The following is a 20,161-nucleotide window of genomic DNA, read 5'->3' as shown; positions in this document are numbered from 1 at the left end:
GTTAAGTGTCAGCAGTCCATTAGTCTATAAGAAATTACTACTAAGACCATGGAAAAAACAAGCTTGTACTAATGTCCTACCTTATTTGGCATCTTTCCTTTGAGATCCATGGCGAGCTTCAACATATGGTTATTGGTTTTGCCAGGAAATAAGATTTTTCCGGTATAAAGTTCATATAAGGTACAACCTACAGACCACATATCTATGCCGTAGTCATAGCTTTTACCTATAACTGAAAACAAAATGAAGTTTTAATACATGAGAACAATAATCAACCATTAATTTTTATTTCCATTAATAGGGGAGCTTGGACTATAACCGCAATATTAATACCACAGCAGTCTGACAACTAGTTTCATGGCCTTTTCCCTTAACAGAGACCCTTCAAAATCTTAAAAAATGGGGCAAACTAATATGGCAAAACTAAGAAAATGTGTATCTCTTCCTTTTCCATTTCACCTTTGGTGGAGGTGCTAATCAGCCTCAAAAGGGCAAAAGAAAGAGAAAGAAATAAAGGTCACCTGTAATTCACAAGTTTGATAATCAGACCCTGAATAATCAAGAGCAGTCTTCTAAAGTTGAATTCTTTCCACAATTGTTTTGCTAGTCTTGCCTGACATGATCAAGACTCCTGTCACAACCACCACCATGCCAACAGAGGGGGATGAACTTGCTACAGTTCCCTCCTCATGAATGAGCCACACAGCTGCTGAGGTGTGATGGAAAACAGAACCTGGAAATTAAATGTGCTGTTTTCACTGCATACCATAGCCTAGATCAAAAAACACCTAAAGACACTTACTGATTTCAGGAGCACGATAAAATCTACTGACAAGATACGGCGTTATGTCGTTATCTGCAACATGTGATGCTGACCCAAAATCGCAAAGCTTTAAAATAGTTTTTGATTCATTAACCTGCAAAACAAATTAAATTTCAAGGAAACTTAATTCAACCTAAGGGTTAAGACACATAATAAAAATAACTGGCTTTGAGAAGCTATACAAACTCCAATACTGAGAACAAAACCACTCATTTTAATATTCTTCTTCTATTTTTAGGTCGATTTCCTAATCATAAAAAATGAGAGGAGCTATCAAATATTTGACTACAATGAGTACATAAAAAAAAACTTTTCAGTAAGGGAATGTGGGGCAATGCCAAATTCATTTAATTTGAACAAACACCATTTTTAAAAAGGGTGGGGAGAGAAAAATCTCACGAAGCAAAGCCTCTTTAAAAAAACCCCAAAATACCTGAATACAGTCAAGTTACTATTTAAGGGAACATGAATACATTTCATTAAATGAAGAGATCAAACTTAACTTTCAGTTGCCAGAATTTATGATGGCAATGAAATCAGAAGGATGATTCAGGTTAAATTTCCACAAAGACCAAATAAAAACATTCTCTTCATTTGAAGCTGCTAAACCATCCCAAATTTAGCAATCACTTCAAGTCTAAAAAGTACTTAAAAAAAAAAAAAAAAGTACTAAAGTCCCTTAAATATAAAGAAGGTATTAGCCAAGAAAATGTTAAATATATTTGGTAAACTTGATAAATATGATCTCTATATTAGTCAATTGTTTCCCTTTTCCTTGGTAAGTACATCAACATACACAGTGACAGTGACATCTGCTGAGAAAGGCTGGAGGTGCTCCCATGACTGCTGCCACTCATGAGTCAGAGGAATGTTCACGATTAACAAGTGAAGACAATTCATATTCCAGAGTCCCTTCCCCCCTTCAAAAGAGACACACACAAATTTCGAGTTGGGACTTGAACTTGGCCTACTATTCCCACCCCAAAGAAACAGATCACTTAAAATAGACCTAAGCATTCTCTATTGGGATAGCATGAAGCTTGGCCAGTATTACACACTGGTCACTGGTCTAATATAGATGACAGCCACAGGATTATGATAGTAACAGAAACAATTATTTTTAACTAACACATCAATAACCATTCTCTTTATTTTTGGGATCAGGAGTTATCTGAAAATGGAAAAGTACTTTTTTAAAAGTGTTTTGAAGCATAAGTCGCATTCAGCTACTAAAAGATGGGTAGTTTCAATACCCAGAGAAAACTAAAGACCATTTTAAAATTAGAATCTCTGTGGCCTGATTAAAATGTCTTAAATAATAGCAGAGTATCCACACTCGTATGCACTTTAGTTTGTGACATCTATTCCCTCCATAACGAACGTGCTGTTCCTGCCAGTTGGCTGAAATCATGGGCAAAATGCTTTGGATTTCCATTAACAAAAATCGCCTTTATGTGGTCTCTGAGGTGTATTTATTTCTTCCTCAAGAAGTAGGAAAAACCTAGAATTTCTGAAATCCATGTAAAAACCTGTACTAGTTTAGGATTAACTCAATGACAAATGAAGTTCCAAAACAGGAGCTTCTCTACAGTGAAACCTGTGAGAACTGGCACTCAGTGGGACTGCCTTGACTTGTCTGGGCCTCGCCAGTGTTCCGCCTTTGACAGGGTGCAGCTTACCACTTTTCTATCTCTCTCTATTAAGAGAAATACTTGAGTTTTCATTCTCTGACAGGTTTCTGCCTTACACAGGTTCCGGCTTTCGCAGGTTTTACGTCCACTGTATAATTAATTACTTTTTAAGTTGTTGTATGTTTTATACATTCTTCAGTATGGATGATACATTTCACAATTAAAGAAAATAATTAAAGAAAAAGAAAAAGCTAAAAATCGACTATGAAGTTGACTTGGCAATGCTGTAATTCATTTACAATGTACCTACCATTTCACTGTAATTACTGATCTCCTCTATCCCCAAATTATAATTGACATACAATATAAACTAAGACAAAATATATGAAAATAATGTGCTTCATTATTAATGTGGTAGTCCAGAAGAAATATTTTTAAGACATTAAAAAAGAAAAGCAAACCTGAGCTAGGAGCTATATATTCTTGATAAAGTCCTTATCAAGCTTTAATTGAGATCACAACCTATTTTGTCACAGCCCAAACAGTTCACAATAAAGGGCACCTTACATACGTACTCGGCCTTTTCCAAAGGTCTCTCACAGGCATTAATTGTATGAGAGTTGACATAAGGTACCCATTAACCAACCAAAACCAAACTCACTGCCGTCGAGTCGATTCTGGACTCATAGTAACCCTTTCCAAAGAAAAAAAAAAACAAACCCACTGCTGTCAAGCCGATCCTGACTCAGTGACCCTACAGAGTAGAACTGTCCCACAGGGTTTCCAAGGAGCACCTGGTAGATTCTAACTGCCAACTTTTTGGTTAGCAGCCATAGCTCTTAAGCACAATACCACCAGGGTTTCCAACGAACCTTTAGAGCAAGATAAAACAAAATGTGGAATATGTTACTGGCAGATAAGTTAGGAATTCTCCAAATTGTGAGCACTCCCCCAACAGTGAACAGCACAGGGCAGAGCCATGATACACTGGGGCTAAAGGGGGGTGCCCACGCACGAGTGCACATTAGTCACTCTACTGTGATAATATGTGATGCAGATTTTCAGATTTTAAAAACACAAACCCGTGAAATCTGCATGTTATTAGACCAGAAGTCATTAGTAGGAAAAGTCAAGACATTAAAAGGGATGCCTTTCAATATAATACCTAACCACGCTGAGTTTCACTGTGTTTGGATCCCCAGAAGCCAAAGCTCCTACACCAATAAATAAACCAAAGAGTTACTCTGGGACACCTTCAAACATCTGCTTAAGAAAGGTAATTCTATTAAATCTCCCCAACTCTCAATCTATAAAATAAGAGAACAAGGATAGAGAATACTCCTTAATTTCAAACCAGTAACATGTGCAGCACATTTTTAGATATCAGAGGAAGTCTCTCATTACTGTATTAAAGCACTCTTTGGCAGTCTGTGAGTACTGCAAATCCAACAATCAAATGAAAAAACTGGGATAATAGCCTATTTCCTCTTTCTGCATACTTTTTTTTTTTTTTTTTATAAAATCACATACCTGAATTTCCGAAAAAGTAAAAACTGGCAAAGTCATTCAGTACTGGTCAACTAGTATACTAAATTATGCTTCTAAGATGTCATTTATATCGTTAACAACCACACTGCTAGAAAGAAGGGATACGGATATATACGGTAGTGTAGCTGTTTGACTTACCAGGATATTGTCTGGCTTGATATCTGCATGCAAGATATTGCATCTTTTAAGTAGTTTCAATGCCAAGAACAACTGCTGACTATAGGATCTTACTGCTTTAATGTGAAGACCAACATCCTTACCATATTTTTTTAATACCTCTCGTAAATTCATACTTTTTGGAGAGATGGAAAAAAAGTGAAATTACAGGTTAGAATGCAATATGGAAATACAAAAGGTAAAAACATGTTCATGCATAAAGTCAAGACCAAAATACATTTTATAATAAAAATGTTCTGTTTGAAAACTTCCCCCAAAGTTTGATCAATTATTACACTGAAACAAGAGCATATGGAGCTGCGTGTACATATCCAAACAGGATTTTCCAATAAAACCCAATTTTCAAAATTAACAGAATGGAAGATATGCATGGAAAAATTTCTATTTTGACTTTAGAATGGGTTTACGTTTGAAGGCACAACAATGAAGCCATACACTGAAGATCAAAATCCTATTTCTGTCCGCACCAGTCCCATTTCTTTACATCCGGGCTTAACCCTTCCTTGAAGTATTTAAATCTCAGAGAATCTCTCTGTTGACCTGTAGGTTACATGAGATTAGTTCCTGGTGCAGAGTATACAGTCAATTAAGGTTTACACATTAATGAATGCCAAGAAGTTCTAACTAACAGTTAAAAAACAATAACTAGCGCTGCTTAAAAAAAAAAACAAAGTCAAATATCCTGCAAATCTGTCACGGCATTTTTCCAAAACGAGGTCGGTAAGGGTGAAGACATGAACTCCTCAGTTTAATATGTAGGTTTTGACAATGTACCTGAGAGGCTCAAATACGAGACAGAGATGCTGTTTGTGATAAAAGTGTCTAAAGAGTCGCAAACAATGAAACTTGTCATCAGGATCAGCATCATTAAGTTTTTTTAAGAACTCGAGTTCTTTTAAACCAGTTTTTTGCCTGAAATAAAAAGAAAAAATTAGGTCAAAATTGAATATATGCAGAATTCAGGAAAATCAAATAATATATATTTGACAGTCCCAGTCTGACTTGTGTTAAGTATTTCATGTATTTTCAAGAACTTATCTGTTGAGGGATGACATGTCTATGTATCGTTCACATAATATTTGATATTTAGCCAAATATCATTTTCATGGATGGAGTTATTTTCCAAAATAATCACTTAGTAAAACAGAAAGAGTGAAGAACAAATCTACCTTGTTTGAAACGAATCTGTACATTGTAATATAATAAAACACTGTGATGTAATTATTTCTTAATAAAAATGGAACTACATGCTATACTAGTCTCAGTTCCTTTAAGGATCTAATGATGGATATATCTTACCAAATTCTAATACTCAGATATTCTTTGAAATTCTGTTTATAATTTTCAATTATCTACATTTTAAAGTTAGCATCTAGAAAAAGAAGTTGGAGCTTACCATTCAAAGACACAAACTTTCTAAGCATGGGATGCCTAAGGCCTCAGCCAAGATCCACAGCACTGCTAGCTAGCTTTTCAGATCAGAGGGAAGCTGACTCTAACTCCAGTTCACTGTGTGGCACACATTGTACATTAAAGCTTAGGCAATTACCTACTCTATTAGAGAAAAAGGCAAGGAATAAATGAGAGACACAAATAATACCCGTCACTATCTGATGAATCAGATATATGTTCAGTGACAGCTAATCAATGTGATTTTTTTCATTTCTCACCTCCGGTCTTAAGACATTCACAGCAAAAAATGGCCATACAACAGGCAGTAGAAGGAATGGAGTCTACTCATATTAGTGCCTAATGCAGTACTCTGCACACAGAAGTACTGAGATGAACTAAATACAATCGGCCTATGGTTCTAGAACTTTACATATTTAACACAAGGCTATAAATAAAAAATCCACATTCAAAAAAAAAGTTTGTCACTTTGTAACCACAATACTTGTTTTGCAGATTGTGTTACACTTTTAAAAGTATATGTGAAATGGCATGTGAAAACAGGTTCATCTGTGAATACGCGCGTTACCAAAGACTCATCACACCTACTGTAAACGTACATGAGCTCGTTGTTCCTGATGATCTTCACAGCCACTTCCTGGTTGGCTCTTGCATTATCTCTGGCTCGTACGACATTACTGAATACACCTTGACCCGTGTAGCCATACACATTGTAACGCTTATCAAGGACTTCACCTATGTTCACACCTAAAAAGTAAATTAAAAAATTAGAACTTTTACCATAATAAAATCAGGTTACTAAACAAAACCATGAGATATACATAATAAATTAGAAAGTACGAAAACACAGTGCACCACCAGCCCGAAAGCAGAACGAGATAGTGCCTGGGTACCACCAATGACCACCTTGACAGAGAAAACAACAGAGTGTCCTGAACAGAGCAGGAGAAAACTGCAGAACGGAATTCAAATTCACATAAAAAGACCAGACTTAATGGTCTGACAGAGAGCAGAGGAACCCCCAAAACTATGGCCCCTGGATGCTGTTAGCCCAGAAGTGAAACCATTCTTGAAGCCCATTCTTCAGACAATGATTAGACAGGCCTATAAAACAAAAATAACATGTGAAAAACATGCTTCTTGGTTCAATCAAATATACAAGACCAAATGGGCAGCTCCTGTCCAAAAGCAGGGTAAGAAGGCAGGAGGGGACAGAAACTGGACGAAAAGACACAGGAAACTGGGGGTGGAAAGGGGGAGCATGTTGTCACATTGTAGGAACTGTACTCAATGGCACAAAACGTGTAAATTTTTCAATGAGAAATTGACTTGAGCTATAAACTTCCACCTAAAGCACAAAAAAAAAAAAAAAAAAAAAGTGTCACTATAAGCCTAGTCTCCTAGATACAACAGAGAATGGAAACCATAATGCCACTGGCCACACACTCCGTATGTGGTCAGAAGTTGCATGCCAAACTTCACATCATTACATGAAGAGTTTCGGCTGTTCTATCAACTGCACTTGTGGCGTAGTGGTTAAGCACTTGCCTACTGTCATGGATTGAACTGTGCACCTCCCAAAATATCTGTCAACTTGGCTAGGCCACGATTCCCAGATTTGTATGATTCTCTACCATTTTGTCATCTGATGTAATTTCCCTATGTGTTATAAATCCTATCACTATGATGTAATGAGATGGATTAGTGGCAGTTATACCGATGAAATCTACAAGATTAGATAGTGTCTTAAGCCAAACTCTTTTGAGATATAAAACAGAGAAGCGAGCAGAGAGACATGGGGACCTTGTACCACTAAGAAAGCAGTGCCAGGAACAAAGTGTGTCCTTTGGACCTGAGGTTCCTGAGCTGAGATGCTCCCAGACCAAGGGAAGACTGATGCATCACAAAGACCTTCCTCCAGAGCTGACAGAGAGAGAAAGCCTTCCCCTGGAGCCAGTGCCCTGAATTTGAACTTCTAGCCTACTGGACTGTGAGAGAATAAACTTCTGTTTGTTAAAGCCATCCACCTGTGGTATTTGTTACAGCAGCACTAGATGCCAAGACACCTATTAATTGAAAAGTCAGTGGTTTGAACCCACCAGCTGCTCCACAGGAGAAAGATGTGGCAGTCTGCTTCCATGAAGATTTGCAGCCTTGAAAACCCTGTGGGGCAATTCTACTGCTAGACTCAATGGTAAAGGGTTTGGCTTTATCACCTGCTGATGATTTTAACACTGAGTAGGGAAAGAATCTGCTCAACGCAGCATTTCCGGTTGTAGTCCTACATGACAAAAACTGTGTGACTGGCATCCCAAGTCCTCGAGTGTTGTTTTTCTTGGTTTCAGATCAAGACATGCAAGTGAGGTACCCCTTTATTCTGGAAGATTATCTCATGGCTGAAAATAACTTTGAATACATTTAAGTAGTACATCAAGTTTTTACCTCACTTTAATTTGTGATGCTCTTGGGGTGCTCCCTAGAACATGCACGGGTTCATGCAGCTGTGAGAGGTGCCACAGTTTTTAAATGATGGAGCCAGGGGGTGACTTTTCAGAGTTCTCCAGTGATGTGAGACTGCATCAAGAACAGGCTTTTACAAGGGATTACAAAGAACCGTAAAGTTACTAAGTGCGTACTTACGATAATAGCCTTCTGCATCAGTCCAGTTGTCCCTGAGGTTGGGATTCTCTTTGAAATCTTTGCCAATGCCAGCAGCCCGAAGACGAGCACTCTGAAATTGTGGAGGCAACATGAGCTATCTACGCACTAATCAATTAGACAGACACTTAATAGCACTTGCTTTAAAAGAAGGCAAAACCAGCTATAATTTAGTAACAGTATTTTCTATAAAATTAGATGAACTACTATTATCATTTATGTAAATGCGACATAGCTGAGACACGATTACCAAAGCTTCTTCTGTCATAACAATGCTCGGGGGGAAAAAAACCCTAGCAAATTATTTTCAAAAGCTTTTAGGAGTATAATTAACACAATATAAATGAAATTAAAAACTCTAAATAAGTTTGCTTTTCCATAGTTATTGATAGACAGATTGGGATAAAAGTTAGACTGGCACTCAGTTAATTATAAGTTTAGAAAACTAGGGTCCAACTCTTTACCTTACCAATTTTCACCATTTCTTTCCCTGCCCTGTCCACAGAAGACATGTTTCTTTCCACATATGCATAAAATATTACCTGCCTCAGTTAACTCTGTGAGGAAAATTGAAAATTTAGAATACCTGATAGTTCTAATCAACCTTTATTACACATCAGCCTCCATGGTACCTAGAAGATCCTTCAGCATCATACAGGCAAATGATGGGTGCGAGTGTTTTAACTGGTTCAGTAATCATTTCATCACTTCTTAACCCATCTGTTTTTTGGTGTTTGATTGCAAAATATATACAGGTGATATATCTACTTGAATCAATTAACACCATCTTCAGGGTCCAAGACACTGACTGCTTATACTACCCCATTTTCAATTTCCCCGTTATGTGTTTATCTTCCCCACCTCCCCGAACTAAGGCTCGTTTCTCATGTGCGCTTAAATTTATAATGAAAATGGCCCATACTTTTGAATGTTTATAGTTTAAGACTTTTCAAGAAAAACATTAATACATCTCTAAGGAAAAAGCTACATGACCAAATTTCTAATTTTACTTCTTATAAAATTCTCCAACTCTTCAATGAATTCTATTAGGCTCCAAATCCTTAAGCTCTTGATCCCTTTTGATATAGATGCCCAAAGTGTTCTTATTAAGGCCTGGAAGATATTCACATCACCTTATCTTACATAACTACTAGACACACACACACACACACACACACACACACACACAAAGTGGTTTGTGAATCTGAGAATAAATTAAAAATACAGACCCTTTTAAGTTGTTTAATGTGTGACTTTTATGAAGTTCTCAAATTGTTCTCCTATACTCATAGTGACTTCAATTTTTAAAATGTTGATATTAATTGTACATAGAAGTTGCATAATTAGTACAGAGTTTCAGATATTCTTCACCCAGACTGTCCAAATGTTAACATTCACTTTAGCTTTCTAAATGAAAATGAATACACACGTTTATGATACATTTTTTTCTGAACCATTTACTGTTTAATAGTTGTGTTTTTATAACTCTAAAATGACTTACATCAAAATATGCAGCGAACATGTCATCGGATTCTGTAAACATATCAGGTGCCAACAGCTTCTTCTGAGATGAACCTTAAAAGAAGTTAGTAGTCGAAAAATGAACAGGTACAAATGAAACCAAAAATAACAACTCAACGGGAAAAATCACTAACAGTAATTCAAGTTTTTTCTTTCATGTAAGAAGTTTTTTTTGATTAATATTCAATTTAGTAACCCTTTCTAACAATTAAGATAAATACAATTATCCACTTTTTCTAAAGGATGCATTATGGAAAATCTAAAGACCTAAAAAACACAAATTCACTATCAGTCATTAGACTAATATGCTAATAGCTAAAAAAAATAGCCTATTAAGCAGGTGTAGCAATGTGGAAAATCATTTCAGACTGGACTGCTAGGAGTATGTATAGACTGCTCTTCTCTGTAGGTATTTGTAGGTAGGCTACAAATACAAAAACACACACACGAAAAATACATCAAAAACTTTCAAAACTGGTGAAACGTACCTTGTTTTATAGCTTTGACTTTGGAACCATCTAAATGTTTTAATAATTTAAAAAAAATCCTAAAACTCAAAAGTAAACAGAAATAAATAAAACTATATATCAAATTGGTGGTATAACCACACAAGAATTATTTCAAATGACTTTAAAACAAAATTGTGACTATAAACTTTGGAATATATACCCTAAGGACAAAAAGAACTGTAATTTCAAACTGCATTCAGTACACAATATTGACAATAAAAGTGATACGTGTGTGTCTAAAAGTTTCAAAGTTACAATGAATCAATATTAATGTTATTGTTTTCAGTTGCCATCCAACTGGTTCTGACTTACGGCGACCCCATGTATGCACAGTAAACTGACCCATGGGGTTTTCAAGGCAGTGACTTTTTGGAAGCAGATCACCAGACCTGTCTTCTGAGGCAACCTCTGGGTGGGTTTGAACCACCAACCTTGTGGCTAGCAGTCGAGCACTTAACCATCTGTACCACCCAAGGACTCCGAGAGATATAAATATAAAATCAAAGAACATAACCTATGACCTAGAATTTGAATTGGCAGTATTAGTATGGGCTCTTCCTTTTCAGAAAAAGCACGTATTTCTTAGCTTTGTCCACTGAAAGGATGCAGAAACAATGGGCACCGTTACGTGCCTAGATCACGACCTCTAAATGGTATTTCCTATTAAGTGGAACCAGATTATGTGGAGAAATGGCAGATTTTAGTTCTGGGGCAAGACATGTAGGGGATGAGCCTGTGACATCTTACTGTGCTAGAACTGGAGCTGTCAAACTTGGCCCACAGCTTGTTTTTGTACAGCCCAATTAGCTAGATTTACATTTTCATATGTATGCAACAACAACAAAATCAAAATAGTAGTTTGTGACACATGAAAAGTACATAAAATTCAAATTTTAGTGTACATAAATAGCTTTTCTGGAACACAGCCATACTCATTCACTAATATATGTCTAAGGCTACTTTTGCATTATGACAGCAGAGTTTAGCAGTTGGAACGGAGAAAATAAGCCTAAAATATCTACTAACTGCTCCTTTGTAGAAAAAATATGCTGGCCCTGTCCTAGAAACTAATAAAGGGGCTGGGTCAAAGAGATATTAGAAGCCAACTTAAGGGGGCTCCTGCCCCACCCTGGATGACAAGAGAACAATTTGAGCTTCAACAAGAAAGAAAATGGCAATAGTTCGAAACACCATAAACTACATAATGATACTAGACAATAAAAATCCCAACAGCAATCAAAATCTCATTGGTCAACTCTGGAAACTGCTAGGATGCCAACCCTATGCTATTCTAAAAACTGGTTGATAGGGGGAATAGCTCAGGATGTATGTTGCCTTTCCTATACAAACTATATTTTGGGGTAATCAAATGTAGAAATGTCTTTTTTCATGATTTACAGCTAACAGTTCAAAAAGACAGACAGAAAAACAAACAAATCAACCCATTTTGGACTCCCCCAAAATAATGGAGCTAAGTAATGACTATCAGTGGCTGCTAAAACCATGAGGTGAACAGCTGGAGGGCTGCTCTAGACTGGACAGATGCGGTTCATCTATCTAAACACGGAATCAACATTAATGTTAACAAAAATAGGACAGCTAATGACCATGTGCCACCAGATGTGATGCAAGTATACAGCACACCTATGAAATGTTCTTGCCAAAAAATTAAGCCTAAGTCTATTCAATTCCTCAAAGTTTGCAAGAGTTACTGGAGAGAGAGGAAATGAGTTAAGTGACAAAAAAGTATGGCCTATCAGAATCACAGTGGAAAATTTTATAGGACACATGACCCGGTATCCTTAAGCAAATGGCACGAGGGGGAAAGAAAAAAGGATGGAAGTAAAAGCTATTAAAGACTAAGAGAGACTTACAGATATATACCTCAAGTGCAATGTGTACACCGTGTTTTGGATTCTGATTCAAACAAACTGAATAGACGTTAGATGACATTTAAAAATTATCAATTTTATTAAGTATGATAAGAAATGTTTTTTAAAAAAGTCTTTATCTGATATAGAAAAAACTGAAGTATTTATGGGTGTGATGAAATCACAGCTGAGATTTGCTTTAAAATACTCCAGCAAAATGTAAAATGGTTATGACTACCTGAGTTCAGCATACTGTCCAGTACATATGAACCGTGTATGAAAAACACTGACAGCTTTCATTACGTACATTTAATATTATTATAATTAGCAGGAGCAACATTCCTAATCTTCTGCTCTTCCTTAACCCAAAATAAGGTCTCTCATTATAACGTTACAGAAATTCAGCAAAAACCACGCTAATAATGTCAAAACAAAAATAATCTTACCATTATTCTGTTCAACTGTCATGAGATTATGCTTGGCTTTTACTGAGGCCTCAAATGTATCAACATTCTCTCGTTCGTACTCCTTAACGTCAGCAGCTACACGTTCCAAAATATCATCTGGAGAAGGAGACCGTGAACGGGTACTGCTCTGGGGGCTGCTTGGCTCAGATGGCACAGACATATTACTATCTTCAGCAAGGTATTTATACTTCTGAAATAACAATCCAATATATTATTTTCATACAATCGGATGCTATCTGGATACATTAATTTGCTAAGAGTTGCTGAACTGAAAAGTTAATAGTACATAAATATTGAATCATGTAAAAAAGAAAAAAAAAAAAAGGTATTTATACCTTGGGTTGAATCAGATCCACAATCCCTTATATGTAATGCCAAAATCCACAAAGGTCTGAACAAGCCTTTTCTTTGCTTGGTGTATAACATGCATGAGGTGGCAAAACCTGCCCAGGTGTGAGGCTTTTTACAGTCTTATTAAGCCCCCTCAGTGTGAATATTAACATGTCCTCACAGCAGAAATACTCATGTGCTTGATTATGGGGAGCTGCTCCAAACCTCACTGCTGGTATAAAGTAATACACATACACGCGCCGTATCACCTTTCTACAATTCAAAAAATTTTGGGTTCTGAAGAACACCTGGCCCAAGGGGTTGGAGATAAGGGATTGTGGACTCAGGCAAGAACAAAAGGGAGTCAGCCATGTCTTCAGGGATAACAGTTTAATCAACAATTTCATCAGTGTCCCAGAAATGTAAGCTTCCTTGGGAATTCCCACTGGGCCCTTGTAAAGACACAAACCACAAGTCTTCTGATTATTTATATTACCTTCCCTACTCCTCTCTGCTGATTCAAGTTATCTCCTTCACTGTGACACTGTCACCTGATTTGTGGTTTGCTATATATTTTCTTCTGCTGTCCATCTTACAGTACCCAAATGTATTTTTCAACCTTCCATAATTCTCTCTTCTAACTCCATCACTCAGCTTCCCATTCTAAGAAAATTCTGATGATCATGAGAGAAGTCACTCTACAGGGGCTGCCAGGCCACAAAGGGTCCAGTGGCCATAGCTTTACCTCAGTATGGCCAGGAAGAACTGACAATCTTCCAAGGCAGCAAACCTTTTTATTAAATGATCATGTCAGGATTTTGTATAACATCCTTCCCCACCCAATTTTATTAATCATTTAGTACTAACCCTATCTTGAGATGTTCCATTTAAACACATAACGTTTGCGTTAAAAAAAAGCGCCATTATTTTTTGTTAGTCGCTAAAATGCTTCTGAGGTCTCAAGCAGTAACAGGCGTGACTTCTTTTTGGCTAAATGAAACTCCTCCCATCTATTGTACTCATTTGAGGGTTTGTCCATTAACTTACACATAAAAACAAAAATCTAAACTTAAAATTTTCACATCTTACAAAACTTGGTTTATATCAGAATTTTATCATTTCAGCTTTAATAAGAAAAATTCTTCTCCAATCTCACAAAGAATTTTGTGTATATTCTCCTTTTTTCAGAGCTATTCAACTGCCACTACTATGTCCCTTCTTTGTTAAAGATATCTTCATTTTACTAGAAGAGCGATTACTTAACAGAGAGGCTGATCAAAATTTCACTAAAATCACGTACTTGAACAATAGCCTGCCTCTGTATTCTTCTCTGTTCTATTAGGGCTTCTTCATCTTCTTCCTCTACATCAAAGTCTTCAAGGCTTAAAAAACACAACAACAACAAAAAAAACACATATAATTCCAAACATCCTTCCAAAAACCAGAAACAAACACACACCACTGCCATCAACACAATTCATTCACAGTGACCCTACAGGACAGAGTAAAACTGCCCCAGAGTTTCCAAGGCTGTAAATCTTTATGGAAGCCGGTTGTCACATCTTTCTCCTGTGGAGCTGCAAGTGGGTTTAACTGCCAAACGTTTAGTTAGCACCCGAGTCGTAACATTTATACATTTTAATATTAAAGGCTGGAAAATGTAGGTCATGATTAGGTTAGAGAAGATGTCTTAAGCCATCTTATTCCTTTTCTTTTTTAAAAATAAATTTTTGTTGTTGTTGAGAATATACACAGCAAAAGCACACACCAATTCAAGTTTCTACACGTACAATTCAGTAACACTGATTACATTCTCCAAGTTGTGCAACCATTCTCACCCTCCTTTTCTGAGCTGCTCCTCTGCCATTAACATAAACTCATTGCTCCCTAAGGTTCTAATCTTTCAAGTTGCTGTTGTCAATTTGGTCCCATATAGGTAAATCTGAAAAGAACACAATGGCCAAGGCAGACAGCCATCACTAGTTAAGCTAAACTACTGTTTGGTCTTAAGATGACTTCAGGGACTATTTTTAGTTTAAGGTTTAAAGGTTATCTTAGGACAATAGATTCTGGGCTTTATCCAGTCTCCATGGATCCAGAAAGTCTGGAATCCAGGAGAATTTGAGTTCTGTTACTCATTTCCCTCTTTTTGATCAGAATTCTTCTACAGAATCTTTGATCAAAATGTTCAGTAATGGTAGCTGGGCACCATCCAGTTCTTCTGGTCTCATGTCAAAGGAGGCAGTTGTTCATGGAGGCAATTAGCCACAATTCCATTTCTTCTTCCTTGTTGCTCAGGGAGGATAGAGACCAATCACTGTCTTGGATGGCCAAGTGCAAGCTTTTAAGACTCCAGGCACTATGCAACAAACTAGGAGGTAAAACAGATGCACTGAACACCTTATTAGGCCAATTAGCAGGGATTTCTTATGAAACCATGACTGTAAACCTCCAAATCAAAGAACCAAATCCCATAAGGTATCTGGTTGTACATAAGCAGCCTCAGCAGCTACCCTTTTTTGGTCATTGTAAATACAGAACTATTGTCAATTGTACTTTTCACAGGTGTACAACTTATTGACAACAATTACAGCAATCGGCTGTGCAATCCTACCCTCAATCAATGTAATATTTCCATCACTGTTAACTCTTCCTTGCCCCCTCCCTACTGTCCCTGATAACCACTAATAAACTTCGTTCTCTACACATTTTGCGTTATCTTTTTAAGTAAGTGAGGTCACATGATAATTGTCCTTTTGTGATTGACTTACTTCACTCAACATAATGTCTTCCAGCTCCATTCACATCGCAGCATGAATCCAGATATCATTTCTCTTTCTGGCTGACTAGTGTTCCACTGTTTGTATGTACCACATTTTGTTTATCTATTCATCTGATGATGGGCATTTAGGTTGTTTCCAGCTCTGGCTACTGTGAATAGTGCTGCAGTGAACATTGGTGTACAAGTCTCTTTTCGAGCCTCTGCTTTCAAGTCTTTTGGGTATATATCTAGGAGTGGAACTGTTGGGTCATATGATAGTTCTATCTGCAGTTTTTTGAGTAACCGTCACACTTGTTTTCTACAACGGGTGCACCATTTTGCATTCCCACCAGCAATGGATAAGGGTTCCAGTTTCTCTACATCCTTGCTAACACTTGTTATTTTCTTTTTTTCCCCTTTTATCTTAGCCATCCTAAAAAAAAAAAAAAAAAAAAAAACCTGCTGCTATCAAGTCGATTCCGACTCATAGCAACCCTACAGGATACAGCAGAACAGCCCCACAAGGTTTCCAAGGAGTGGCTGGTGGACTCAAACTGCCACCCTTTTGGTTAGTAGCTGAGCGCTTAACCACTGCACCACCAGGGCTCCTTGGCCATCCCAGTGGGAAGGAGATGGTATCTCATCGTGGTTTTGAGTTGCACCTTTCTGTTGGCTGATGATGCCAAGCATCTTTTCCTGGGTGTGAGGGCCAATGAGAATGTTCTCCTTGGTGAAGTATTCCCTTTATTCTTGTTTCTAAATTGTCTCAGTTTCCTGGTTTGGAACCGTGGCCAGAAATTTAACCTTCCTTGTCTCTCAGTTTTCTCCTCACCTGTTTCATGGCACCAAAACTACGGACAAAAGAAAGGGCTCCTAAGTCTCAAAAAGAGTCATGGCCGACTGTCAGTGCCTTAGTAAAGTCATCTAACCTCCCTGTCTTCTTATCTATAAAATGATAGGGATGGGACAGGTAAATTGTTACCTTTGCGGGGTCACAGAATTCTTTGAAATCTCATGAAAGCTACATATCCTTTCCCCGTCAAAAATGCACGAATAACCTTTGCATATAGTCTGAAGGGGCATTTCGCTCTACTCTAGAGCAATGCCCAACCTCTCCCACTTATCTTCCAAAGAATTCCTCTCTCCACAATCTTGATTTATTTTTGAGACGTTCCATTTAGACAACCAAGTCTATGCTTGAAAAGTTTTCCTGCTATTTTACTAGATATGCAAATGTTTCTGTATTTTCACATACTTACACCAGGCACACCTGCCACCAGATAGCCTCCATTCCAAAGTATTTATCATTTAACACAAATCCAAAAGTCAAAAGTTTGTATAAATCCCATCCCCCACCAAAACACACACACAAAAAAACACCTAGTTAACTTAGATAGGCAGGACTGATTATTAAAAATACATCCATCGTTCCTAATAAAGGAAGGGTCATAATAAAGGGATGGTCCAATATTAACTCCAGCCAAAACTGAAGCCTAAAGTTAGGAAAGCCACTCCCTGGGCCATATAACTTAGGTATTATCCACAAAAGTTACATTCAGGACCAGATTAACTGGTTCACTTATGATATTCTGTGGAAATTATGTAAGATTTCCAAGTCTAACAGTATTTCTCCAAACTGAAAAAAGGAAATACAGGAAAGTCCATTCTTACTTATCATCAGATGAAGATTCCTGCTCAACTTTCATTCCTTCAGAAAGGCTTCCTTTAAATTTATCTTCCTTTACTTTACTTCTGCTTCTCCGTCTACGGCCACCTCGTGATCGAGACCGCCTTCTCAAGCGTGATCTGCTCCTGCGACCTCTGTCTCTATTTGAAGAGAAAAAAGATATATTTTTAAAAGGAAAATTAAAATAACAAAATATCAGAAAGACTGAGATAATCACCTTACCTGATGAAAACGAAAACACACCTACTGTTCTTATCAAACTTTAAACTCAATAATATCTCTCATAAATATGAACTCGAATGCAATAAACTCCATGGGGATAAAAAAAAAATCTAGTCTTTTGTATTCTTCTAGCCTCAAGATGTGATGCATACGAAGGTGCTGAATATGTACTTGTTAATTAACAGAGTAAAAACTAGTAAGACTTTTTTTCCTAGTCTGACCAGTTGAGTTATATAATTACAAGAGTCAGTTGTGTTTGTTCTCTAACTTGTTTATGTGCTAGCTGTGCTTTTGTAATTTTAGACTACATTATTATGAAAACTGATGAAATAAGAGTGTAAAAAGAGGCGTTACTTTTATGAAAACTGTAGGGGCAGAAAACAGATGCATGGTTGCCAAAGACTGGAGGGAAGGGAGAGGCTAACTATAAAGGGGAACAAGAACACTTTTCGGGTGATGAAAATGGTCTTTCTCTTAACCATGGTGATTATATGATTGTATGTGTTTAAACTCAGAAAACAATAATTTTACTGTACATAAATGACGTTTCAATAAACCTAATTAAAAAAAAAATGCTGCTGCTGAAATATGTGATAAAAATCCTAAAAATCTAATATGGCCTATAGACATTTTTAAAAGGCTGAATGTTACTGCCTTACGTTAAACAAACAGAAGCTGGTCTTACAGTTCAAGCGTTGAGGGTGAAGGTTATGTTAGAAAGAAGTTGTGGAACTCCAAACAGAAAAGGCCGTGGGGTCTAAATATTAAAGGACTGGCAAGCTCCCTGTTAATGTCACATTTAATTACCATATTTATCTGATTTCTTCTGAAATCTAACAAAAATGACAGTAAAAGAACAATTATAAAGAAAAACCTGCAAGCAAAGAGAATGTAAAGAGATACGACATCAGTGGTTGCAACAAAATTTTGAAATATGCAAACCGAGTGGAAAAGTAGTAACCAATCCAAAAGGTATAGACGGGTGAACAGGAAACAAGTGAGGAATCTGAGGTGCCAATATCCCCTGAGGGATGGAGTGGGAGGTGAAAGCAGAAAATAGAACTGTTTGAAACCTTTAAAAGGAAGAGCTCTAGTTTGCATATCAAAAGGCCAACCACCCTCCTTCACATTTCTAACAGAACATTTAAAATTTACTTTCTGGAGAGGTGCTCGCCATTGTAAAAACTGGCACAAGGCACAGGGGAAGCACTGTACTGAAAAAACAGAGGGATTAAGTTGAGGTCTATTTAATGATCGATGACCGATGTTTGCTGGCAGCCAGACCTACAGTTCACAGCAGGAGGTTAGAGGATTACAGAAAACTTACCAGCCCTGGACACTGATATCCAGTCCCTGGGTGGCACAAATAGTTACGCCGTCAACTGCTAGCTGAAAGGTTAGAGGTTCAAAATCACCCACAGGTATCTCGGAAGACAGGCCCGGCAACCAGCTTCTGAAACGTCAAAGCCTTGAAAACTCCGTGGAACAGCTCTACTCTGACACGCGTGGGGTCGCTGTGAGTCAGAAATGACTCAATAGCAACTAACAACAAGTAACCCTGTAGTGAAATCCACTAGTTGACAAGCCTACGCATGTTCACAAGGAACCCTTGTGGCACAACGGTTAAGCAGCTGGCTGCTAACCGAAAGGCTGGCAGTTCAAACCCACCAGTTGTTAACGTGGGAGAAAGACGTGGCAATCTGCCTCCGTAACGATTACAGCTTTGGAAACCCTATGGGGGCAGCTCTACTGTGTCCTATATGGTCACTATGAGTTGGAATTGACTCAATGGCACACAACAACACACATGCACACAAACACCTATTCAGCTTTCTTAGTACCTAACTTTTAATCCAAACAAGCAGCCAATTGAGGATGCCAGCTGTTTGAGAAAAGTCTTCAAATGAAAGGGAAACAGCAAAAAAAAAAAAGAATCTAGGAAGAAACAAAGTACAGGGGAGAGAAGAAAACTATTAACAACAAAAACTTCACAAATTAAACTCAATTATTGTCTAAGAGATAAGATGCTGCTTCCATGAAACAAGAGAAAAATCTCATGAAAGATAAACAGCCAACAAGGTCTTAGAAATAAAAAACTGCATGATTGTAGAATTAAAAGAAAACTCAATAGAAGGCTGAGAAAGTGGAATGAGAAAGAAAATCTCCTAGACTGAAAGCAGAACACAAGGACAAACATGAAAGACGAGTGAGAAAAAATAATCAGTGGGTCAACACAGAAGGTCCAACTGGGAAACACAGGATACAACGGAAGAAATAAAATAATACAAGAAATCTCCCAGAATACTAGATTATAATCCTCCTGAATCAAAGGGCCTACCAAGTGCCTAGCAAAATAAATGGAGAAAAGACCCACATATCAAGGCATATTACAGTTGAAATGTCAGAATACATTTACTTTAAAAAGAAACAAATGAGTAAATAATTCTAAAGAATCCCAGAAATGGGGAGAGGAAAAAAAAGCAAGTCACATCATAAGGTCCAGGACTCAGAATAGTGCTTATTGACTCCTCTTCCCTCAATCCCTG

At 37.4% G+C, this 20,161-nt stretch overlaps 1 protein-coding gene across 3 annotated transcripts in view; it reads right to left on the bottom strand.

Annotated features, from left to right (window-relative positions):
* PRP4K (pre-mRNA processing factor kinase PRP4K) overlaps positions 1 to 20,161 on the bottom strand; it is a 42,339-nt gene that overhangs the window by 3,781 nt on the left and 18,397 nt on the right. For all 3 annotated transcript variants that reach the window (XR_010321118.1, XR_002787644.2, XM_010597549.3), the window contains exons 4-13: positions 17,378 to 17,533; positions 14,246 to 14,327; positions 12,595 to 12,805; positions 9,749 to 9,822; positions 8,230 to 8,320; positions 6,189 to 6,336; positions 4,954 to 5,091; positions 4,141 to 4,294; positions 803 to 917; positions 81 to 232 (exon numbers count right to left, since the gene is read on the bottom strand). Coding sequence is in view for 1 of the 3 variants with exons in the window: in XM_010597549.3 (XP_010595851.1) it covers positions 81 to 232; positions 803 to 917; positions 4,141 to 4,294; positions 4,954 to 5,091; positions 6,189 to 6,336; positions 8,230 to 8,320; positions 9,749 to 9,822; positions 12,595 to 12,805; positions 14,246 to 14,327; positions 17,378 to 17,533 (1,321 nt within the window). In the remaining 2 variants the exon portion in view is untranslated. The remainder of the gene's footprint in view (positions 1 to 80; positions 233 to 802; positions 918 to 4,140; positions 4,295 to 4,953; positions 5,092 to 6,188; positions 6,337 to 8,229; positions 8,321 to 9,748; positions 9,823 to 12,594; positions 12,806 to 14,245; positions 14,328 to 17,377; positions 17,534 to 20,161) is intronic.

This window comes from Loxodonta africana, chromosome 1 (genome assembly GCF_030014295.1).
Source record: "Loxodonta africana isolate mLoxAfr1 chromosome 1, mLoxAfr1.hap2, whole genome shotgun sequence".
NCBI classification, from domain to species: domain Eukaryota; kingdom Metazoa; phylum Chordata; class Mammalia; order Proboscidea; family Elephantidae; genus Loxodonta; species Loxodonta africana.
Note: the sequence above shows the minus strand (reverse complement) of the source record. Positions and strands in the feature narration are given on the sequence as shown.